General features: G+C 39.5%; 1 protein-coding gene across 2 annotated transcripts in view; it reads left to right on the forward strand.

Moving 5' to 3' along the window:
- The window catches only part of ccny (cyclin Y), a 28,692-nt gene extending 6,711 nt beyond the window's left edge, over positions 1–21,981 (forward strand). Inside the window, exons 2-11 of one of the 2 annotated variants that reach the window (XM_026361910.1) lie at positions 6,717–6,791; positions 9,734–9,768; positions 9,912–9,935; positions 10,497–10,597; positions 10,734–10,769; positions 11,880–11,937; positions 12,132–12,251; positions 16,782–16,948; positions 18,664–18,826; positions 19,075–21,981. In XM_026361910.1, the coding sequence (XP_026217695.1) occupies positions 6,717–6,791; positions 9,734–9,768; positions 9,912–9,935; positions 10,497–10,597; positions 10,734–10,769; positions 11,880–11,937; positions 12,132–12,251; positions 16,782–16,948; positions 18,664–18,826; positions 19,075–19,191 (896 nt within the window). In that variant the 3' untranslated portion in view covers positions 19,192–21,981. The remainder of the gene's footprint in view (positions 1–6,716; positions 6,792–9,733; positions 9,769–9,911; positions 9,936–10,496; positions 10,598–10,733; positions 10,770–11,879; positions 11,938–12,131; positions 12,252–16,781; positions 16,949–18,663; positions 18,827–19,074) is intronic. The other variant, XM_026361911.1, reaches the window with a different exon arrangement.
- Positions 21,982–24,764: the final 2,783 nt, after the last annotated feature.

The following is a 24,764-nucleotide window of genomic DNA, read 5'->3' on the forward strand; positions in this document are numbered from 1 at the left end:
GTGCCTCCACCAACTGGCTTGTCTGTTGAGACTCATATTCTAGTGTATGTATGAGATCAAGAGGACGTGCCAGATTGAATTAAGTCCTTTCTAGGTATTTCCCAAATATATTGTTGACGAGAATGGGACATGCATGTGGTTACAGTTATCAACAAACTCCTAACAGTCCATCCGTGAGTCGACATTTCGAACAAATCTCTTCAAGGTATTCCAGATACAATGCATTAATTGAAACTCACATTTTTGAGACCACAGTACCCTTGACCTTTGACAACAATAATTCTAATCAGTTTGTCTACAAGTCCAAGTGGAGAATTGTCAAATTTAATTTAAATTTACTCAAAATAATGTGTTTACAAAAATAGGTTGAATGACGGACAAGCTGAAAACATAATACCTCCAGACACAGCTGTCATTAGAGTGGACGAATAAAATGTGTAGATACAGTATATTAAGTGAAATATTCTACCTGTGCACAGATGTAAGCAGATGATAACATGTGCCATATATTTTATAAATTCAAATGTGTGTATGTGTGGTTTTGTTTACTTTTATAAATGCCATTGTGGTAAATGGTCTGCACTTATATAGCGCTTTTCTACCTAGCTGGTACTCAAAGCGCTTTAAACTGTGTCTCATTCACCCATTCACACACAAGCACACACCGATGGTGTCAGCTATGCAGCTGACCTGACTCACCAGGGGCAACTAGGGGTTCAGTGTCTTGCCCAAGGACACTTTGGCATGTGACGTGGCAGCAGGGAATCGAACCACCAATCCTGCGATTGGCAGTCAACTGCTCTACCTATTGAGCCACAGCCACCCCCATTGTGCATTGCTATTATTAGTTTCTGATGAGTTAGGGCTATGTTTGTGTGCTAATGCTTGTGTGTGTGTGCATGCTAACAGTTGCGTGTGCATATGTATTATGTGCTCATGTTAGCAGAGAGTATGACAGAATTTGGCACAAATTGCCTTCCTGTAATTGACAGCTCCTTTCACAGCTTAACAGCAGATGAACATTACAGAGAGCTAGGAAGACAGTGGTTTAGATTTAACAGGCAGCTGGGTTGGTGCATTGTTAATACTGCAACAGCTTCCATTGGTCTAGCTGATGTTTGTGTGGCTACCCATAAGGGCAAAAAACACACATTGTACACATTGTACAGGAATACAAGCATACACTGCACTTTTAAAGTGAGAGTGTGAGCATTCAGTGTGCTAAATAGTGGCATTTTTCCTGCTTTTAATCTTATGCAAAGTGTCATGCATTGTAGTATCTATTATACTCCCGTAATGAATTCACCCTTCACTGGAGAGAATTCCTGGCCCATCAGTAGTGCAGTGTTTGAAATAATTAAAATATTTTTGCACCAGTGTTCTGTGTTGTAAAGCGTCCCTGCATCATCAAACACAATTAGTCTCAGCAGTAAATAGTACAAAGTAGTGTGCAAGCAGGTGGCAGAGGCAGCCACTGATCGAGCCATGGAAAGGAAGTAAAGCAAGAGCGACTATCTGTTTTGGCCTGCTACTGCCATTCATATCGTTTCAAGACGACGTTACCCAGTTACAGTAAGCAGAGGATGCAGTGATGAGAGAGGGGAGAGGGAGGGAGAGTGGCTTTAGTGTATACCTCTCAGCTGGGCGCAGAGTAAATGAGTCCTCCCTCCTTGCCTGTGGATTCCTCAACCTCTCACATCCCTGTCTGGTTTCTGTGTCTCACAATTATTCTTACTGTTTTCAACTATTCCAAGCTCCAAAGGCTGAAAGTAACTAGCACTTTTCACGATTTTTGAAGTCACAGAGAGCCACCTGCACACGATCTCAGCTTTCTTGTCCAGCTTCTTAAAATATTGTAGTGTTCTGAAGATGTTTATACTTAAGGAGCAGTTAAAAAAGATGGTTCTCATCTTTTGTAAACAGTATAATAGTAGTGTCGGTATGGTATGATTGTTAAGTAGTGAGGTAGTTTCTAACTAAATGGGACAACAAAAGCTATTTATCTGATTTCTCCAACAATGTATTGTATTCTTAACCTGCATCAAGAGACACATTTGAACCAGTTTCCTTAATAAATAGTTGGAAGTGTTAACAGTCAATAATGAGTAAATCGTTAACAATTAACACTGTTTCATACGGTTACACCACACATCCTCATTCACAGCATTGTGCTAGTATACTGGATATTTGAATCAATAACATTATTAAGCTAATCATGTTTAATCATTGATGTTTCAAACAGAAAACAGGACTTCTACTACTTTGCACATGCTTTCTGTGCAACTTTCTTTGGAGACATTCCCAGCCTGTTCTGTTTACTTTCAGCTTCACCCAAGTTCAGCTATCTGTTGTAGCTTAAATGTTGTCTGTTTTTGCCACATCTGACACATCAGAACACGGAGCCAGGTAGACTGCTAGGAAATGTCACTGAAACAAATCACTATGATGGACTGTGGGAGTTGGGGGCTAGGTGGGTGCAGTAATGTAGTTCATCACCACAGAAATGTATTGTAGTTCTTTAAAAGGTCTTTCCACATGTGAATTCAGGATGCACACATCTGTCACACTTTCTCATTAACAGTGTATTATAATGGATGTCCTATTTTGATTTCTCGCTTTACTTCTTCCTTACACATGGAGTGTATGTAAGTGTAAGTGTTATATTAGGGCCAACTCACAGTATCACATTTAGTGCAGTGGTCATAGCATTAACATTGTGACAACTATCAGATAGGGCTTCAGGCTTTGGTTGCCTAAAACTGCACTCTAGAGGCAATTTTACACCAGAAAGCATCTGGAAGAGATTTAAGGTAAGATAAAGGGAGAGCAGTAAACAAACGGAGCGAGACCTTAAGTTATTCCATCACCATGAGGACCCAAGATACTTTTAGATATACAAAGTGAGAGACAGCTTGGTTTTACCCCATAAAATGAATTGGTAAAATACTAAGGGTGCATATTACACACACATGGAACTGAGTTAAAATAGCTTTCAGTGTACAACCTACCTACACAGTCTTCCTTTGAACACATTTTCAAACACCAGCTACATCTTGTGCTCTTTTCTCAAACACTCTATTACAAGATGTGCTGTGTGCTCAGCATCTTAACTGTGTGGGCGTTCTGTTTGATAGCCAGATATTTTGCATGCTGCACCATCTGGATCCCCCCAGGCTGGCACCTCAGCAGGGCAGCCAATTAGCATCCTGTCTGGGCTGATGTTGCAACCTGAAGCCACCCTCATGACGGGCTCAGAGGTCAGGCAGGCAGAGTGCCAGCTAAAAGCTAACCGCAGTAGTACAAATACTCTTGTTTACATGTAACTAACAACAATGTAAAGGTTACTGGTTTCCTCCACAGGAGACTGCAGCTAGTTGAGCTGCATGGTTTAGGATTTTCTTGTTTCAAATCAGGATCAAGTGCCACCTCAACTGTTGAACCATGATGTAAAAATAAGATAAAATTCAAACATTTGGCAGGTCCTAACCAGATACCAATAAACTTAAATATATACATTATACTGTATATGACAAGTTGAAATAGTCTAACTTAATCTGATACAACATTTTTAGGAGCTAGGCTACTTTATCCAAATACTGAATGTCCTTGTTGACAAATAGTAAGTTTGTAAGCTAAAATTATTGAGGTGATACAAAATAAAACTAGAACTAGAACTAGAAGAGGAGGATGTACGACGCTAATGTCGGAGAAAGTTAATGTTATTTATTAATTTATTTATTATTTGTTATACTCTATTTATAATTTTGCTATCTGGCTGGACAGTGCTCAGTAGATAGATTTACATTATTTGTGATGGAACCTTTAACATTATAAGAGAAAGGGTGTGTTCCTTTGTCAGAAGAAAAGGATTAGATGAAGAGCTGTGGATTGTGACTGTTTTAGCTTCCAGCTAGTTTTAGATTTGAACTTCAATTTTCTAATGGGTTTCTGTAAGAGGGTAAATAGTTAGAACATGAAAAATGCCTGTCTTATGTCCACACACTGACCTATTCCCTCCACTCATTGTTCAGTCTACTTCTCTAACAATGTGTAACCACCACCCTCGACTTGATTTCCTTTTTGCTTCCTGAAATGCAGGAAGTTGGGTGCTTTCGTCTGCCCCAACCTGGGGAGAGAAAACTGGGGAGAGTAGACCCACAGCAGAGGTCACAGCTGTGCAGAGGGACACACCCTCATGGGTCTGTGGATAGTCAGCTTCCTGTGTTTGAAAAAAATGTCAGAAATCATCAGGAATTAAGAAACCAACGATCAACCATTCCTTCTAAACAGTTTTAGTGCCCTTTTTCAATGAGACATTTTAGGTCACACAAAACACACTTTGTGTGCTTTGCTTAGCTTTCAGCAGTTATTTGTGATAGATGTGTTGCAAATGTTTGTGTATCAGTACACTGACTGTCGATATGTCACCAGACGAGTAGTGTGTGCACAATCATTAACTCTCCTTTCCCTTCACTGCTCTTTGCTTCTTCCTGCATTTCCATCTTTTATTTAGCACCCTGTTTCATTTCCTCCTACATCATGGTGTGTGTTTGTGTGTGTGTTAGTGTGTCTCCTTTGAGGCTCTTCAAGTGGTTCTCCAATACAAGAGGACAGTAGCTGAAAAGAGTTTGCACACAATAGCAATGGCTTTCATGTGTAACCAGTAGTGCCTCGCCCCCCTCCCAGTTTCTTTTCACCTTTTATTGTCACCTCTGATTTTATGTTTTTATTTCTTTTTTTCTTTCCCTTCTATCTCAATTTTATAATTTCCTTTCTCTTTCTCTCCCTCTATGTCACTCTTATCACTTCATTTTCTGCTGTCTGCTATCTTTGCACTGTTCTTTCTCACTATCAGCTTGTCTCGATTCTCAGTCTTAGAGCAGCTGTTTCTCTTTCCCTTTATCATTGTAACTGGGTATTGGCACTTTCTGACCCATTTTTTCTGAGATCATCATAGAAACCAGGAAGCTGCTGATGGGGTCTACACGATTCGCGTGCACTGCATTATAGTTTAGTTTTATCCTAGCTTTAGACAAAGAGTGACTTTACCGTTGTAAAGTTGTAACTATGTATTTTCATTCTAGCGTTCTGTAGCTTGTACTGAGGTTTTAGGAGGGTTACATTATCAGTTCATCCTCTGATAGAGATTCAACTTACAACAAATTTCCCTTGGTGGAATCTAACTAAATTGCGGTTATGTGACATGTGCACTAACCATTCAGCTACCAGGGTGCTCTCCAACTACCAACAGGTCTGATAATCAGCTATTCATAGACTGGGTAAAAGGAATTGCTGACTCTAATCACATTGAACATGTAAATAAATTATTGCTAAAAACGTGAGCACTTTGTGGACCCCACTCAAATTCCAATTTCTACATTTCTTATAACAAAAATTCCAACCTTGGAACACAGCTAACTTATACCATATGTTGTATAAGTTACTTAGTGTGTTAAAATAGTATGGTAGGTTTTTGTCACAGCTAGACAGAATGAACAAGCCCATTTGTGAGTTGACCGGTGGCACAGAGCGCAGACACACCTGGATAGATAGATACAGTAGAAAGAGAGTATTTAAACTTTTGGGAATTTTGGTTTTCTGCATTAATTTGTCATGAAATGTAATCCAATCTTCATCTAATTTGTAGCAAGTAAAAATACAGATCTTTTATGTCTTTGCTGAGAACAACCAGAAAAACCTCATAGTTCTAGTGGAAAAAGTATGTGAATCCTTGGAATAATGACCTCCAAAAAGCTAATTGGAGTCAAGCATTAGCATATCTGAAAGAAGATTAGTTTAATTAGTTTATGTGAGCCATACCTTGCAAAAAGAAGCTTATCTATGATAGTGAATTGTTGTACATAAACAATAACAATGGAAACAAATGGAGACACTTTAGGACAGTGGATACACTACCAAGAAGTGGGCAGCCAGTCAAAATGACCAAAAGAGCACAATCAATACTCATCACTGGTAATGTGATGAGTATTAATGTTCCTAATACTCAATTGTGTCAGAGGGGTTTTCAACTCTCACCTCAGAGAGAGCGTCAACCAGATCCCGAAGGGAGATTAGGAACATTCAGTCTGAATGGACTATGTCCGCTGTCTCTCCTTCTGGTTCCTGTCATGGCAGCAACCCCTGAACCCGGTGGTGGATGCTAGAAGTAAGGAATGTCATCAAGCTGAAGAAGGAGGCTTACCAGGCCTGGTTGGCTTGTGGGACTCCTGAAACAGTTGATGGGTAATGGCATGTCAAGCGTTCTGCAGCCCAGGCAGTCGCATTTGGACCTGGGATGAACTCAGCAAAGCCATGGCAGAGGACTATTGGTCAGCTTCGAAAAGATTCTGGCAAACCATTCTGTGCCTCAGGAGAGAGAAGCAGTGTTCCATTAACATTGTTACCTGCTGAGGTGGCTTGGCATTTGTTTCGGAGGCTCTGGGGAAAACCCAGGAAATGTTGGAGGGACTAGGTCTCTCAGCTGGCCTGCGAATGCCTCTGCATTCCCCCAGAAGAGCTGGAGGAGGTCTCTGGGGAGAGGTAAGTCTGGGGATCACTGCTTAGACTGCTGCCGTGCGACCCAGCCCCACATAAGCAGAAGAAGATGGATGGATGGATGGATGGATGGATGGATGGATGGATGGCAAGTGGAAAATCACTGTTGAATGAATCTGCTGTGAGAACTGATGTTTTCTTTCCTATTTCCAATTTCCTAGATTTGCCCATGGAGTACAATCCATCAGATCATCCTCGGGCCAGCACCATCTTCCTCAGCAAGTCACAAACTGATGGTGAGTTTCGCTATATTGTTTTGGCATTTTCATTTTTACCTAGGGCTGGGCAATATGGAAACAATTTTGGTAACTCTGTGGCTCAAGTTTCCATTAACATTTTTTGTTTGTAATATTCTCTTATCTCGCTCCTGCTCCTACAGGAGCATACTTCTGTGCATGGCTACAGTAGCAAAAACATTAACATGTGCTTCCAATGGCTCATTCTTAGGTCTCAACCTAACATGATATGACTGTAAAAAGATTGGGTTGTTTTACCCTGTGGAATTGGATTTGCAAATGGACTTTAGTCAAAAAGCAGTTTTTCTTTTGCTAATAATGTGATTATGGCTTTAATATCAGTAGAAGTGCATTTGATTCTTATAGAATGTGTGATTTTCTATTTAGGACCTTTAATAACAACCCAATTTGAGCAAGCATTAGGCAACAGTTGGGTGGCTGTGGCTCTTGGGTGGCTGTAACTCAATAGGTAGAGCAGTTGCCAATCATAGGATTGGTGGTTCGATTCCCAGTTCCCATGTCACATGCCAAAGTGTCCTTGTGGCAAATACTGAACCCCAAATTGCCTCGGTGAGTCAGATACTGCATAGCAGCTCTGCCATCGGTGAATGTGTGCTTGTGTGTGTGAATGGGTGAATGAGATGCAGTGTAAAGCGCTTTGAGTACCAGTTAGGTAATAAAGAGCTATATAAGTGCAGACCATTTACCATTTAACAGTGGAGAGATAACATTCTAGATGCAGAAACCTCAAGCAAAACCAAGCTTAGGGTGGGCAGCCATCTGCCTTGACCGGTTGGGGTCACTGAAAAGGAAAGAGAGAAAAGAGCAACAAAAAAAAAAACAAAAAAAACAACAAACAAACAGCAAAAACACTCGGCAGGTGAACTGGACTCTGGAGATATACAGCTCCAAGGCTGAGGCTACCTGCAGAAAAGTACAGAGAGAGCGAGAGAGACAGAGAGGAGGAAGCACAACTACAGGAGAGAGAAGAAATAAAGTTAATGGTATGCAATGGTATGAATAGAGGAGAGGAGAGGAGGCTATGACTATTTTATTCCAGTAGCATTTTGGTCTACTGAGACACACTGTGGTGTTATGATGCAGAGAGACTTAAGCATCATCATTTTATTTTGATTTGATTTGATTTAATTTTACTTTATTGTTAGAAACATTTCTGAAATTTGCATACCAAGGAACTCATTGTCATATGCATAAATTGTGAGTAAAAATATTCACAGCATACAAAACACTGCTGTGTAGCAGTCTAGGCCTAGGGTATAATCGCATAACAAAATGTACCACTGTTTTTTCATAAATCTCTGCATGTAAAATAAAAAATATGTTGTGTTTTTGAGAGTCAATACTGTATGACACAACACAATATTGAGATATTTATGTGTATCAATATCATAATATAATATTATAGATAATAATATAGAGCAGATTGTGCAGTACATGAATTCTTTACTGTGCTGATAAGATGCCTACTACAGTTCCAATGCACATGTAGTACATACCAGTAAATGTCAAGATAGGACATCACACATAACATGGGTCTTTTTATAGTCACTCACACTCACTGTGAATCTGTGTCAGTATACATAGACACAACTTGGAATTTGTGTTTTTCAGTTGCCGTGCCCAACAAAAGAGGTAAGCATGAATGTGTGTAGTCTCAGTAAGAAGGCAGCTTTCCGCTCATTGTTTGTTTGGGCTCAGTTGTTCATATGGTATGAAGCTTTATTGTGTTATTGTACTCTACCCATATCATCTGTTATTACCAGGTTATGTGCAATTGCTGCTGAGCTGCTGATGTGATTGTGTGTGCGTGTGTGTCCATTTGTGCCTGTGAGCATGTCAGCCCATGAAATAGACCGTTGTGAGCTGTCACAACACTTATCCCAAAGATTCTCAATGGGGTTAAAGTCTGGACTCTGTGGTGGCCAATCTATGTGTGAAAATTATGTGCCATGCCCCCTGAACCACTCTTTCACAATTTGAGCCTGATGAATCCTGGTCATTTTGGAAAATGTCTGTGCCATCAAGGAAGAAAAAAATCCATTAATGGAATAACCTGGTCATTTGAAATATTTAGGTATTCCAAAGACCTCATTCTCTGGGGACATAACATTGCTTAACATATACCTGACTAACTGCAGCAACCCCAGAACAAACCAGGCTTTTACAGTAGACATTAGAGATGATGGCTCTGGACTCATAAGACCACATGGCAGTCTTCCATTGTTTCAGAGTCTAATCTTTATCTTCCCTAGCAAATTGAAGCTTTTTTTCAGATAAGCCTTACTGACAAGTGGTTTTCTTACGTTTAATCATTTGTCAGACGCTTTTGTCCAAAGTGACTTACAAGTGAGATACAATGTAGGCAGGGTAAGCTTAAGTAGGTTTTGCCTAAGGACCCATACTGGAGGAAGGCCACAGATGGAATTCAAACCTTGGTCTCCCACATAGAGGGCAGTGATCTTACAACTAAAATTCCAGCTGCCCTTCTTAAGGCTACACAGCTGTTTAGTCCCTCTTCACATTGTGCGTGTGGAAATGCTCTTGCTTTCATACAAACACAAACATAGCTGTGATTTCTACTGTTGTTTTTCTGTGATTTGATTTATCAAATGTTTAAGTGATTACGTTTTTCCGGTAGTGACTTTTTTTTTTTGGACAGGCAGTATATTTTACAAATCCATTCTGCCAAAGTTATGTCAGGTTTTGGGTTTTAGGACTAGGGTTAGAATTAGATTTGGTTAGTGTTAGGGTAAAGTTTAGGGTGCGGCAGTTAGTTGTGATGGTTAGGGTAAGGGTAAGGCAGCTAGGGAATGCATTATGTCAGTGAGTGTCCTCACAATGCTGCACTATAGCAAATGTTTGTGCATTTGTGTGTAGCTGCCTGACAGCACTGACACCTGTCCCTCCTCTTTTCTTTTCAGTTCGAGAGAAACGGAAGAGCCTTTATATTAACCATGTAAGTGAGATAAAACACACTGTAAAGAGTGTGATGGGAAAACCTAATGTGAAAGTGCATAAAGTGTTTTTGATATTCAATACCGGTTGTGATATTTAACATTGTGAAAATGGTAATTTGTTTTGTTTTGATGTTTTTGCAAGTTCACGCACATTTCGGAGAATAAGGTAAAGTTCTTAGAATGACCAACCTTTTTCTCATTGTTCTGCCTTCTTCAAACCTAAATGATTGTCTTAGCTCTATTTATTTAGCAGTCTTAAAGAATCGTACCAGGTGAAGTAATGTCATTATTTTGATGTACAGCCATGTTTCAAAATGAGTACTCTTTGGAACATAACTGTATAAAATGGTGGAGTGGTTCCCTCAAAATGTGTTATTTTTAGTGATGGAACTGTGTGCTTATTTTGAAATTTATTTCTTCTTATTCTGAACATACATTTGGTGAAACTGACCTCTATTAAACTATTATATACATATTTAAATCAGCAAATGCCTCTCATATGAATAGAGTTTTAGTCTTTTAGGAAAGGAAGGCCACTCCACCATTAATACAGTATCATCCAAGCATGCAGTCATATCGAACACTGACACCGAGGAACAAAGAATTGCCCACTTCTTTCTGTAGCTTTTTAACAGGCCTTTTGACTTGTCCTAGTATCACACAGGTAGAGACTGATGCACAGAGACTAATGTGTGTCTGTCTATGTGCATTTGTTTGTGATTTCCAGCATCATCTGGGTACAGTGAGACGGAAGTACAGCTCATGCTCTACTATATTTCTTGATGACAGCACTGTCAGTCAGCCCAATCTCAAATACACCATCAAATGGTAAGTTCATAGCTGAAATAACCTTTTGTTTAATATTTAATTACATCAACAATGAGGAGAAGTGTTCGAATCTTCTGTTTGTGTCTTATAGTACTGTTTTTTAGTTGAAATGTGTTTTGCTTTTTCGTCCTCACAGCGTAGCCCTCGCCATATACTACCACATAAAGAACAGGTATGGTCATGTTTTTCATTCAGTCATTTAGGTTAGAAAACCAAGCCAAACCTTGGCATAAAAATGGTTTAGTGACATTTTAAGACTGTCACATATGAAGCGTCAATGAACTGGGCAATTTTCTGTGAAGAAGAAATGTGATCTATTTGAAGTATGTAAAGACATTTACCTGGATACAAGGTTTTCCAAGGGGAGGACATTTATGCTTAGTAGTAGCAGGAACAAGCTTTTTTTATGCTCAAAAATTGACTAGTGACTGGTTGACCTGCTTCAGACCCGTCAGAAACACCCATCTGACTCAATTTAGATTCAACATCAAGAAACTAAAATTCTTTTTATTATATCATCATCATCATCACAAAGATTGTTTGCCTTTTTACTGAGATGTATTTTATGTTACGATTTTGTTTTGACATGGAAACATGAGACTGACATCTCCTGCAGGGTGTCGATGCAGATTGCTGTTCAAGTGAACATCCTGCTGTATGACCAGCATGACTCTCTTCATGTTCTCTTCATCTCTGTTACTGTCACATGCAGACTTGGCTTTTTGAAGTATGAGGCCAGTTTCAAAGCATCAATTACAGAGACTAAAACTTGTTGTAAAGTATATTGCAGCTCACCGTAATGTCTCTAAATCCAGAACGTTATTCACCTAAGTCCTCTGTGCCACAAACCTTCATTGTTGTGCCATTAAAACACATTATGGGGTGGCTGTGACTCAACAGGTAAAGCAGTTGCCTGCCAATCATAGGATGAGTGGTTTGATTCCCAGCTGCCATGTCACATGTCAAAGTGTTTTTGGCAAGATACTGAACCCCAAGTTGCCCCTGTTGAGTCAGATGCCATCAGTGTGTGAGTCTGTGTGAGTGTTTGTGTGTGTGTGAGAGTGAATGGGTGAATAAGATTCAGTGTAAAGCACTTTGAGTACCAGTTAGGTAGAAAAGCGTTATATAAGTGCAGACCATTTACCATTATTGAACCACATTATTACTTTGGAGGATGTTTTTTAAAATGTGGAGTTTCTTTGGTCAAAAAGAAGTAGTGTCCAGTGTTTCAGTCCCTCCCTTTTTTATTATTTCAGTTCTTTCTCTGTGCTTGTTATTCCAGAGACGTTGATGGAAGAATGTCGTTAGACATTTTTGATGAAAAACTGCATCCACTCTCAGTAAGTATGGATTTTCAGTTCAATTTTTGTTCTTTTTAAACCAAAAATGTCATCATGCAAAGCACTCTATTGGAAGCTTATACTTATAATCAAAAGCTTTTACTAGCTGCTTGTAATTCGACTTATTAAGGAGTCATATAAAATCTAAGCAAAGTGTTTTTGAATTATTTAATTTGATGTTTTGTCCATTGTAGAAATCAGAGGTTCCTGCTGATTATGACAAACATGACCCTGAGCAGAAGCAGATCTACAGATTCGTCAGGACGCTGTTCAGTGCTGCACAGCTCACAGCTGAGTGTGCAATTGTCACATTGGTGAGCGTATGAGTATATGCGTCTGTGTGTGATTGTCTTTCAGTGCTGACACTAGGAGGGAGTGTTGCTTCATTATTTGTTTTTCGACCCTTACTTTCGGTCCTACTGCCATGTACTTATATCTTTTTATGTTCATCCTTACATAGTTTGTTTATTTCTCTTAAATGATTAGTACTATAAGTGCTAAATACTGTATATCCCCAAATACTGAAAATATGATTTTTACAGGAAAGAGTGAAGCATTGGAGGTTTCAACAACTGACTTGACTTGAGGCAAGTTTAGGTATTTTTTTCAAAATTGGCAGAGTGTGTCTGTGCCTGTAGCAAATATACTCTTCAAAAAAATGAAAGAAACACTTTGAATCAGATTTCAATATGGAAAAAAATCCTGCTGGGTATTCATACTGATATGGACTGGGTGATGTGTTGAAAATGAAGTGATGCCACATTGTTTGATGGAAATAAAAATTATCAACCTACAGAGGGCTGAATTCAAAGACACCCTGAAAATCAAAGTGGAATAATTATGCATCAGGTTTAATTTAACTGAAATTTAATTCCAGCAACTCAAAATGGTACTCTGTACTTTGTCTGGCCTACATGCATACCTGACAACTTTGGGACATGCTCCTAGTTAAATGACGGATGATGCCCAGGGGTAGCATTGGATGGACCAATGGTATCAATTCCTTCATCCTCCAGGAACTGCCAGCATACTCTCACCACATGAGGCCGGGCATAGTTGTCACTAGGAGTGGGTCCAAGGATTTCATCCCGATACCTAATGGCACTCAGGGTGCTGTTGTCTAGCCTGTAGAGGTCTTTGTGTCCCTCAATTGATATGCCTCCCCAGACCATCACTGACCCACAACCAAACAGGTCATGCTAAATGATGTAACAGGCAGCATAACGTTCTCCACAGCTTCTCCAGACATTTCACGTCTGGCACATGTGTTCAGAGTGAACCTGCTCTCATCTTTAAAAATGCACAGTGGTCCAGTGGGAGATCTGACAATTCTAGTGTTCTATGGCAAATGCCAATCGAGCTCCACAGGGCCAACAAGAGGACGTCTGGCCTTCATTCCACCCTCATGAAGTCTGTTTCTGATAATTTGGTTAGAGACATTCACACCACTGGCCTGCTGGAGGTCATTTTGTAGTGCTCTGACAGTGCTCATCTTGTGCCTACTTGCACAAAGGAGCAGATACCGGTCCTGTTTATGGGTTTAGGACTTTCTACGGCCTTGTCCAGCTCTCCTAGAGTAACTGGCTGTCTCCGGGAATCTTCTCTGTGAGAACTGTGCTGGGAGACAATGGCAAACCTTATGACAATGGCACGTACTGATGTGACATCCTAGAGGAATTAGACTGCCTGTTCAACCTTTGTAGTGTTCAGGTATCGCCTCATGCTACCAGTAGTGAAACTGACCCTAGCCAAATGCAAAACTAGTAAAATTAAAAAAAAAAAAAAAAAAAGGTCAGAAAAGATGAGAGAAAAATGTTAGTGGCCTCCACCTGTAAAACCAGGGTGTTGCCTCATTGTTGCCCCTCTAGTTCATCTGTTGCAGCTGAAACTGATTAACAACTCCCTCTGCTACTTAGCTGACCAAATATTTTTTCTTTCCCTTCTTTGTCACTCTGACACATGTGACTGTGAAGCATGGGTTTAGCTTTAATATGAGTGGCCTAATTGTCTGGTATTGGGATACTATATGTCCTGACAGATGCACAAATGTGTGAACTGCATATATAGGTGGGTGGGTGTGCCTTTGTGATTGACATACAGTATTGTACAGCCATCTGATTCCTTTTTATTTTAACTAAACTGTTTCAAATCAATATCTAAAAGAAAACTTGGGAAAACAATTTGTACACCACCTATATTACTCATTTAAAATGATCATTGTATTTCTGAAGCAAAATGTAATGTATCAACAACTAGGGCTGTGGGCAAAATGTATTGTATTCACCCCCTTAGATACTACAGCCAAAAAACTAGCAAACTGCTCACATAATATAAGGCATTAATTAACATACCAAATATAGAAGGAAAAAAAGTACCAATCGGTAATGTGTTCACAATTGTTTTTATTTGTGTATGTATTATAAAATTCATATCAAAGCTTGCTGCTTTACCATTGTTATGAATAAGAGATGTTAGAATTATGGTTTTGAATCTAGTCTAGACCCTATGTTTCAGAAATTAGCCTAATTCTGAGCTAAAAATTTTCATTTCAATGTTCATTTCAGATTAGTTTCAACAGTTGATCTGTCTGCTACCTTATTAGTGACATTGGGTTGAAGCTGGTTGTTGAGCACTGCTGGCTTCTCAGTTGTACTTATTTTGCCTATTGCCAGATGAGTGCATAAACTGTGTGCTGTCTGTTGAAAGGCTTATGGGGTACAACAGAGATAGGTTAGCATTGCCTGCAGGCACAAAGCCTAACACAGCATGACGTGTTCAATTGGTCACCTGAGGTGTGCTAGCTGGCAACCAGCCTGCAGTGAAGAATGAAAGAATGTTTTCATTTTTTATGTACAACCTCTGCCTTCATGTTGCCCCTCTGCACAAAGCACAAGGTACCATTACACTCATTTGGCAGCGGTTTTAATACACCAACCTGGACGGTGTTAATTTAGCTGTATGGCCATTGGGGAAATGGGCCATACAGTTAATGTGCGCTCATTTACATCAATGAGGGTAGAGAAAACAGCCCCTGGCTAATTCAGAGTATATACTGTGTGTCTGCTAATGAAATTTACTGTGTGTCTGCTAATGAAATGGTAATGGTATTCAATTCAATTCAGTTTGTTTATGTAGCACCAAATCACAACAAACGTCAAGGCACTTGATGTACAGTGTAAGGTTTAACACCTTACATAATATAACAATACAGAATTATGTATAACACCCAACAATCCCACTTGAGAAGAGGAAAAACTCCCTGTAAGGGAAGAAACCTCCAGCAGAACCAGGCTCAGAATGGGAGGCCATCAGCCTCAACCGGTTGGGGTGAGTGGAAAGAGGAGAGAAAAAAGAACAGCAGGCAACAAAAAACAACAACAAGCAGCGAAAACACTGGGCCGGTTGGTAGGGCCAGTAACTGGACTCTGGAAATATACAGCTCCAAGGCTGAGGAAACCTACAAAAAGTACAAAAAGTGAGAGATAGAGAGGAGGAAGCACAATTAGGGGGAAAAAAGAAGACACATAGTTAACAAAATTAGTGGCATATAAGTGCAGAGAGTAGAGGAGCTCCGTGTCTAAGGGAGGTTCCCAAGCAGACTGATCTATACCAGCATAACTAAGAGATGTTTCAGTGTGACCTGAACCAACTCTAACTATAACTTTTATCAAAAAGGAAAGTTTTAAGCCTAGTTTTAAATGTAGAGATGGTGTCTGTCTCCCCAACCTGAACTGGCAGCTGGTTCCACAGGAGAGGAAATTGATAGCGTAAGACTCTGCCTTCCATTCTACATTTAGAAATTAGGAAGCACAAGTAGACCTGCACTCTGAGAGCACTGTGTTCTGCTGGAAAAATATAGTATTGAAATGGCAGATGACCATTTACTTCCCCAATGTGTTCTCAGATTCAATTAATGTTATTAAGTGAAACAATAATGAAAGTTTTATCGTGCCGATTCATATACAATCACCAGTGTAAATTCCACTATAAACAATACTGAATCTCTGCAAACCAGATTTTTTACTGAGATGTCAGTTTTGATTTGAGGTAGTAAGGTGATTTTAAAATGTCCATTAGTGACTGATTTCTCTGGATCACTTTGTGAAATTAGAAATTACATCTCCCATACTATGTTGTGTCTAGGTGTCACTCAGTCGCCCTCCATGACCCCTCCCAGAACCACTGTCATGGTGTGCACACAACTGCTTCTTAGATCACATTCTTTAAGTGCTTTAGATATTACAGGTAGAAACCTATGGTTTAGCATTTTTTGTAAGCTACTGTATGGTAGTCTGAATTGAGATTACTGTTCAGTCTGTAGTGCATGTTATTGATTTAGTTGTTGTTGGAAAAATTACTTATATTAGCTACAAGGATTGGTTTCAAAAGGGTTTTGTAAAAAAGTGAATGTAAATCTAAACGGAAATCTAAGGGATTTGTTCCACTTGGATGTTTTATGAACAAGCTCCAAGAAAGCTGCGTATCAGCAGCCTCTGACAACTTGTTATGGCGTTTTTGCCTGGAGGAGGAGGAAGCAAGAGACTACAAAACAGCAAAGCTGCAAACCAACTCGGTAGACAAATGTAGGCAGGGAGAGCATTATGACATAAAGCACAGAGCAGATGTGAGATGGGACATGCTAACTACTGATTTATGCTAATTAATGAGCTGTGTTAAGGAAATGTGTCAGTATGGAGAAATGATTTGATTATACCTCATTTCATTGCTCTGATGTAGTTTTACTGTTGTTCTCCTACTGTGTTTCATGTATGGGAAGAATGCACAGAAATCTCAGGTTTTTATAAGAAGTAGAAATAAGTCAATGACTTGTGACATATCTGTAGGTGTATTTGGAGAGGCTCCTGACCTACGCTGAGATCGACATTTGTCCCGCCAACTGGAAGCGTATTGTGTTAGGAGCCATCCTGCTGGCATCCAAGGTCTGGGACGACCAGGCAGTCTGGAACGTTGACTACTGCCAAATTCTCAAGGATATCACTGTGGAGGACATGTGAGTTGCTGCAACAGTAGATCCATAAAATATTCACAGCGCTTAACTTTTTCCACTTTTCCACTTTCCAACTTTTTCCATTTATCGTAGTTATGTTAGAGCATTTTTACAAAAAAAAAATTACATGTACGTGAATATTCAGTCTTTTTATCATAATACTCAAAATTGAGCTCTGGTGCATCCTGTTTTCACTGACTATACTTGAGATGTTTCTACAACTTTTGGTTGATCACAAATTGCAAAGACCTGTAGATTTAGGCCTGCCTTATGCTTTTTGACATTGTAGAAGGTGTGTGGACCCACATGACCCTGGAAACCCTGACCCAACGACTTTCTCTTCTGCCCCCCTCCAGCACACGCTGACAACAAAAAAAACGGTGTATTTATATAGACCAAGAACATTAGAAAAACAAATTAAATTTTGTGCTGTGCAGGGTTAACATACAGGAACTGTAAATTTCTGACAGAACCACCATGTTTGGCTTTCTCAAAAAGAAACCAGTTTGCTTATGTATATATATATATATTCTCCTGGCTATATGTCAAGGTGTCCTTGGCAAGACCCCGAAATCCCCACAGTAGCGCTGTCATCTAGTGCAGCTGTCCAAACAACAATTTCCCCAAGGGGATCAAAAAAGTATAAAAGGGCCCTCACAGTGGACCCTAAACAACAGTATGACCAAGGGTAAAAATGCATAGTTTACCCTTTGTTAGAGAGTGATTTGTGCAGCTTATATCTTACATCAGTCTTCATGTAACCCATAAAAGTCAACAGTCCACATGGCAACAAGGTCCTTTCTGGAGATGAGGTGACTGGTTTAATCTCAGATGCACTGCTGTAATACTTGATCCCAGCACTTCAGACGAAGAAGAAGCAGAATTTGAGTGCCTAGCACCTTGTCCTGTGTGTCCATTTCAAATCCACTGCTAGATTATTGCAAACACAATGCTGTAAATGTATTGGCACCACCATAGGCTCTGAGCTGAGCTGCATTCACACTGTTCTGCACCAGTGACTGTATATTCTTGTCCTCAAATTCAGCCTCAGTCACACAGGCAACTGTGGTCCACTTGTTTTGGTGGTTGGTGTTTGTTTAGAGATTTCTGTGTAGCATTTGAAAACCCCTTTCTACATGTTTGTAAAAAAAACAGACATACACACAAAGACACACAAACACACACATAATATATGAGAATCTATTAGATAAAAAAGCAGAGACATTATTTGTTACAGTAAAGGCTATATTTAGCTTGTTTGCCTGTAAATGTTCAGGGGCAGGGGAAAAGCCTAGAAAGAAGAGATGGGTCGCCCTTTCTGGCAGGTTATAATTTAAACTGAATCAGTCATGACTAAAAAGATACGGATGAAAGCAGCCGTCGCCACACTGTAGAAAGGATCACAGAGCCGTTGAGCAGGAGGCAATACTTGACAACAGCATTTTAAGGATGTAGAATAATAATCCTTTCTCCCACATAATGCTCTGAGTGTAGCTTCGATATAATTCACTTTCATTATGAGGAAAGGTTTATGGGTGGTTGTACCAAGGATTGACTTAATGCCTATGCGTCAATACTGCATATAGCTGCTGCATGTGTGAGGTTACGGATTTACCAGGATGGTCTCATGAGCACTCCTTCACTCTCACTCTATCATGCTAGTCTGTGCACTCGTTCATCAGTTCTCTTACTCTCTTGTCTCTCTCTCTCTACTTAAGGAACGAGCTAGAACGTCAGTTCCTGGAGCTGCTGCAGTTTAACATCAATGTGCCGTCCAGCGTCTATGCCAAGTATTACTTTGACCTGCGCTCCCTAGCCGAAGCCAACAACCTCAGTTTCCCCTTGGAGCCCCTCAGCAGGGACAAGGCCCAGAAACTAGAGGTGAATAGCAGATTTAGATTTTGAGATCCAGGTCCTATGGGGGAAAAAATCACAGCTTGATTCAATCTAAGCCAATTTAAATGTGGTTTGAGGCTTTAGAAAACAGTGAAGTGAGGACATCCAGATAATTTGTATTTTGGCAGTATAGATGTTGCTGTGTGATAAAGTTGTCTTTCATATTCACACAAACTATACCAATGCATAGGCCTGGCCACCTCCACTTCATTTGTGTATGTTTTCATTTTCAGGCCATCTCACGGTTATGTGACGACAAATACAAGGACTTGAGGAAATTAGCCAAGAAGCGGTCAGTGAGTGCCGATAACCTGACGGTGACGCGGTGGTGTCCAGCAATCATTTCCTAACACTGGCCACCCTCCAACATGGAGCAAAGGAATACATGTCAGATGTACTGTGTCTCTGCCTGGTAAACAGGAAAATCATGTGGGCAGCATTTCTGTGTCTCGTTGGGCTTATCTGGAGCACACACACATATTGTACACACACTCACACGATCTGGCTTTTGCAAATGGGACCTTGTCTGGCTGTTGTACATAAAAAAAAGTCTGACCTGCTGCCTGCATTGAACCAAACGAAGCTGAGTTGAATCAAACTGAAGTGTGTGAATAAACGTTTTGGAATGAAAAGCATGATGTTGTAGAGGTCAGTTGGAAATATGAGAGATTATATGGATAAGAAAAATAGTGAAATGTGTTCCATAAGTCCCCTCTGAGACTCGACTGGCTTGTTTGGTTGATTGAAGGAAGCCATGCACATTCCTCAGATTTTATTCTTCTGATCTGTCATTTTCTTTACCTGAAGCATGACATTTTTTGACAGCTTACAGCCACATCAAAGTTTTCAGTGCTAAAATCTTCAGTTTTTGTTTTTTTGTTAGTTTTTTTTTTTTGTTGTTTATCACGCAGGTTCCTCAGCTATCAGATTGAGAAATATACAAAGGAAAAACATGTACATTCCAGTGGCAGCCTGAGTGACATTGGCCTGAAATTCATATCATCAGCCCTGCATGACAAAACATCACTGACCATTCATTTACATATAAGACATTTCACTGAAGTTCTTGTCCACAGTTTTGCTCAAGGGCGTAATTCACTTTACATAGTCGCAGTAACAGAACAGTTTACATCCAGCCACCATTAGCATCCAGCTATTCATTAAAGCAATATTCATGCATTGCTTTGTTGTTGTGATTAAACACAATAAAGCACATGTACTTGGGAGAAGGGTAACTGAGACAAATGTGAGACATACTGTAGAACTTGTGTTGTTCTTTATTCACTGCCACTGTCCTGACCTGTGGTGCCTGTAATAAGCTAGCTGGACATTTCTTCGCTTTCTGCTGGAGGAAAAGAACAAAAAAGTTTACTATACAAAGAAACAGCACAAATGGGATCTCAACATTTCAAAACCACTAAAATTGTGATTCTTCAGGGTTGTCTGTGTTGATGATGTTCAGGAGACAACCTAAATGAATGAATAAGCATTAAGTGAGAATTTGATTCAAACACTGCTTACTAAATATAGATTGTAAACATTTGCTAAATTGTCTCTGTACAGTGTAAATACAGTGCCAGTGTGCAAATCTGTAGACTGAAGTAAGTCATACTGATAAAAACAAAACGAAAAAAAAAAACACAGGATGATATTAGAATATTTATATTGGATCACTTTTTACTGTACATGAGGAGTGTGGTAAATATGTGTGATTCATTGTTCCTATGACAAATCATTTAATAAGAAAAGAGAGTATTAAGATTTAAATGGGACATACCACTGAATATTTTTAATATCTTGTTACAATGTTTTTGCACTGCAGAAAATGCCAAGTTATATCTTACATACTGCATAAGGCATAATTATATATACATAATTCAAGACAGTTGAAGTTTGTTTTATTATTCGTTGCCAATGGCATGACCTGTTTCTTATGGAACCCCTAATTGACAAGATAGAGTCTGGTGCACTGCGTTGAAGGACAGTACAGAGTGTAGGTCACCCAAGCCTCTGACGCCAAAAAACAAAAACCAAACGAAAAGTGAGGTAACAACCGAACTGAACTAGGAGAATTGTTGTGGATCTCCAAACCTTAAACAAAGCACTGCTTGCTCATCATAATGAGCCATTTCTAATCAAGAGTATGTTAGGAAGTTGCAGATGGCACTGCTAATGTCAACCCTTGGTTGTTTTGGTTGTTGCACTGATTTGCTTAGTTGAACAGCTAATCCGAGTGATCTCTCTCACAGATGAGGTCTACAACGCACTGTGAAAACTGTGAAGGCTGACAGAGGCTGTTAGGCCAGTATGGAGCTGTTAGTGCAGCTTTATCATGAAAGTTAGCTCCAGCTACATGCATATAGGATCTAGCTGAAAAGGCTAGTGCTTAATGGGCCTTTTCCATGAACAACTCAAAGCACTCGTATCACATTTTCTCATCCAGACTTGTTGTCTGCCTCACGAACAGATGAAATTAAGTAATGGTAGCAATTTCCAGTCATTCATCTAAATGAATTGGAGTTCAGATATCCAGAAATTTCATTCTAAATGTACAGTATAGATGATATTAAAACTTGATGCTAAATGAATTTTCTATTCACAATATTGTTAGTAATTTTATATTTCATCAAAACAACTTCTACATTTTAAAAGAGGGACTCAGAAGGAAATAAATTTTATTCTAATATGACATTTTATTTTTAAACTTTATCACAAATGAAGCGTAACGGGGAACTCTTGCCTGACACCCGGTGTGTTTAGTCTTTTTCTTAACATACATGCTGTAAGCATTAGGAAAAGGTGAACATGAATAAGGAAATGGAAATCATGTGTGAAGAGAAAAGGTGATAAAGATCTGCCAAACTACAATTTTCATCCAATGTACTACCCTTTGTTGTAAGCTGTTTGTTAACCTTGTACAAGAGATTGTCAGTTTTGCGCCCTCCGTTTTCTTTTCTTTTTTCTTTTGTTTACTGGAAATGATAAATCAAATGAAAATGTCTGTTTTTCAACCAATCACTTTGTGAAAACATACAGGGATGTAGTAAAGGTAAACCTACAGAATCTCTGTGTTGAATTCACTCTAGTTTTGTAAGGATACCTGTGTTGAATAAAATGTGAAGTCATGTTTTTAAAATAGACTTTCTAATTGTGGTTGTTTGCCTTTAACAGGACTCACATTCGTCTTCACTACATCACTGTATGCTTTTAAATGTCTGTAACTTTTAGACACGACCATAAAGGTCTGAAAAGAAAAACAAAACAAACCAAAAAAAGCTTTCTAATGCATTCCTCTTCATAAAATAGAGAAGGTTGGCGTACACCTCATCAAGCATCTCACTTACTTTGTGCACTTCATCTGCTACTTCCACATCTTTGGTTTAGCTTACGTTGTTTGTCGAGCCCCTGGAAGATCAGTCGGTCAGGTCCAACTCTGAGCAGAAGCTGTGAGAAGGGACAGAACTGAAGGACGATCACGTGCGGCACATTGCTCTTACTCAGCCCACTTGCACATAAAGTATTATGAAAAGGTGTGAGGATTTATTTTTTTATAATTTTTTTTTTTCATGGTGATTTGAAGAAGTGGAAAATAAAGTGTAGAATGTGTCTTCAGGAAAGTAACATGACTGCAGTTGCTGTCACAAGTACAAACTGTCCCTCTGACTCTGTGCACTCTGAGGTGGAACGTTTACTCCAGATAGCCTCAAGCCTGTGGTGTCTGGTTTTGTGTCATAGCCTTTGGGCACTGAACTCTACCTCTGCAGAGTTTTTCTTAGATTTTACAAAGTCAGCATTGATAATGATGGTTTCCTGTGCTAACGTCAAATCAGCTGCTGTAGCTGTGACCATTTTTTGGTTGTTTTTTTTAAATTGATGTTTTTAACAAGTACTGTATTGTTGTTTCTGTCAGTGGATTATTTTCTTGTTAGTAAGTCAGTCATTTGTTCCTTCTCTCTCTGTTTGCTCTCTGTTTTCAGTTGTTATTAAAAAACGTTAATTCCTCATTCTTCTGCCCTAAAGCAATGTTTAGATACATGCAAGAATTAAACTTTTAAACCCTGCAATAAAGCCAGTGTATGTGTTTAAAGTAAAGGATCACTTCACCCAAAGAGGAAGAGCAGTGCACTCATACTTTGAGACCATTCACTGTGTTGTCATGAATGCTTTATACTCTGTAGCACAATATTTCAATATGTACAATCAGCAGGCTGTTGCTGCAAAAGTCAGTTCAGTGCAGTGAAGAGTTGCTGTGAGCTTTAGTCAAAGCACATGCTGGGCATGCTGTTGATATGCATCCTGCACATAGAGACACAAAGTTACTTGCAAGTGAAGCTAGCACCAGAATAAGACTTGAAATCAATCCACACTGTTCTGCCCAGCCCTCCATCTCCCTGCTCCACTTTGCTCTGCTACTGTGTGCTAAAATCCTCCACAGCCCTTCATTTTAAATAAGCTGCAAAACCCACTAATGAATCTGATTATTCAGAAGGGCAAGCCTCAGTAAGTGAGAGAGAGAGAGAGAGAGTGAGTTAAACAGATGCCTTTTACACTTACTAATATGGAGCAACTTTAGTATTCATTTGGAGTTCTGTTTCAGGACACAGCAAATCAACAGAAAGTCAATGTTCCACGATCACAGATTACCACTTGTGTGTCTCCGTGGTGACAGGGGTTCTAACAACTGTTGCTGAAACACTAAGTATAGTGAGCCTGAATCAGATTAGTAATGGTGCCGACAGCTTCAAACTGCAGAGACATGGCATAAGCTGCTGAAGCTGAGATGTAGACAGAAATGAAAGGATAGTATGCATGGAATGGCAATACGTGAGGCTGAGCAGGGAAGGGGACATCAATCACATAGTCTATCCACACTAATCAATGAAACAGAAAGTAAAGGCTGTTTTTCATTGAGAAGACTATAAGGCTCCAATGATGCAGCTGACCTCAGCGACAAAAATGACTGGAGGCAAATAAGACAGAAGATGAGGAAAAATCAGTGCAAGTAGAAAATTGGTGCTTTTTGTTGGCTCATTACTTCAGCTAAAGGTGTAATCAGCTTTTTTTTTTCTACTGTATATATGGCACAGATAGAATCAGGAGGCTCATTCAAATTAGGTATAATTTGTCATGGTTGTGTATCCAGAATAGATCAATACAGCCCTAAAATATCCTCCCCGAAACACCATGGGTATGATGGTGTATATTATGAAATTATCTGTGGCTTAAAATCAGTATTTTACCCGTCATTGATCGTTCTTGGCATGTTTTGCACAAAGAATCAGTGTTGGCCATCTATTCAAAATAGGCATGTTTAGTTTTTCATGTGAACCCGTATGGTATCTGCAGAACTTAACAAGCCGACTGTCTTTAGTCCTGTGTCCCAACAGAGTCCTTGTCCATCAGAGATGGTAGATGTAGCATGAGCCAGAATCTGATTAGTCAGATGATGTTGTTAAAGAGTTCTGCACTATGACATGCAAAAGTACAAGAGAAAACTCTACTGGTTTAATAAACAATGTAAACAGTATAACTATATTTTTGACAACAATTTAAACTTTTGATGTTCTTCATATTAATAATTAAACAATTAAAGTCTGAGACTGAGGTCTTTATTATTATTATTAGTAGTAGTAATAGTAGTAGTCTGAAGCAGACAGTGGAACATGCTTGTTGTCATGCTTGAGAACTTAACACAGCAATTTAGAGCGAGTAATCCTGGAGGCTTGGTCACAGTCCTCTAAGTACAATCAGTGGCACAAAAATATCTCTGCAATGCCAGGATGGCAACGTGTTTTTGGAAGCTTGTTAAGAATAGACCCACAATGGGCCTCACTCCTGTCTTCTGTTGTCTGAGGACAGACAGTTGTCTGCAGGGGAGAGAGGAAGAGTGTCAGACTGCTGCTGGAAACTTTGTATCCTGGGC

This window comes from Anabas testudineus, chromosome 2 (assembly GCF_900324465.2).
Source record: "Anabas testudineus chromosome 2, fAnaTes1.2, whole genome shotgun sequence".
NCBI classification, from domain to species: Eukaryota; Metazoa; Chordata; class Actinopteri; order Anabantiformes; family Anabantidae; genus Anabas; species Anabas testudineus.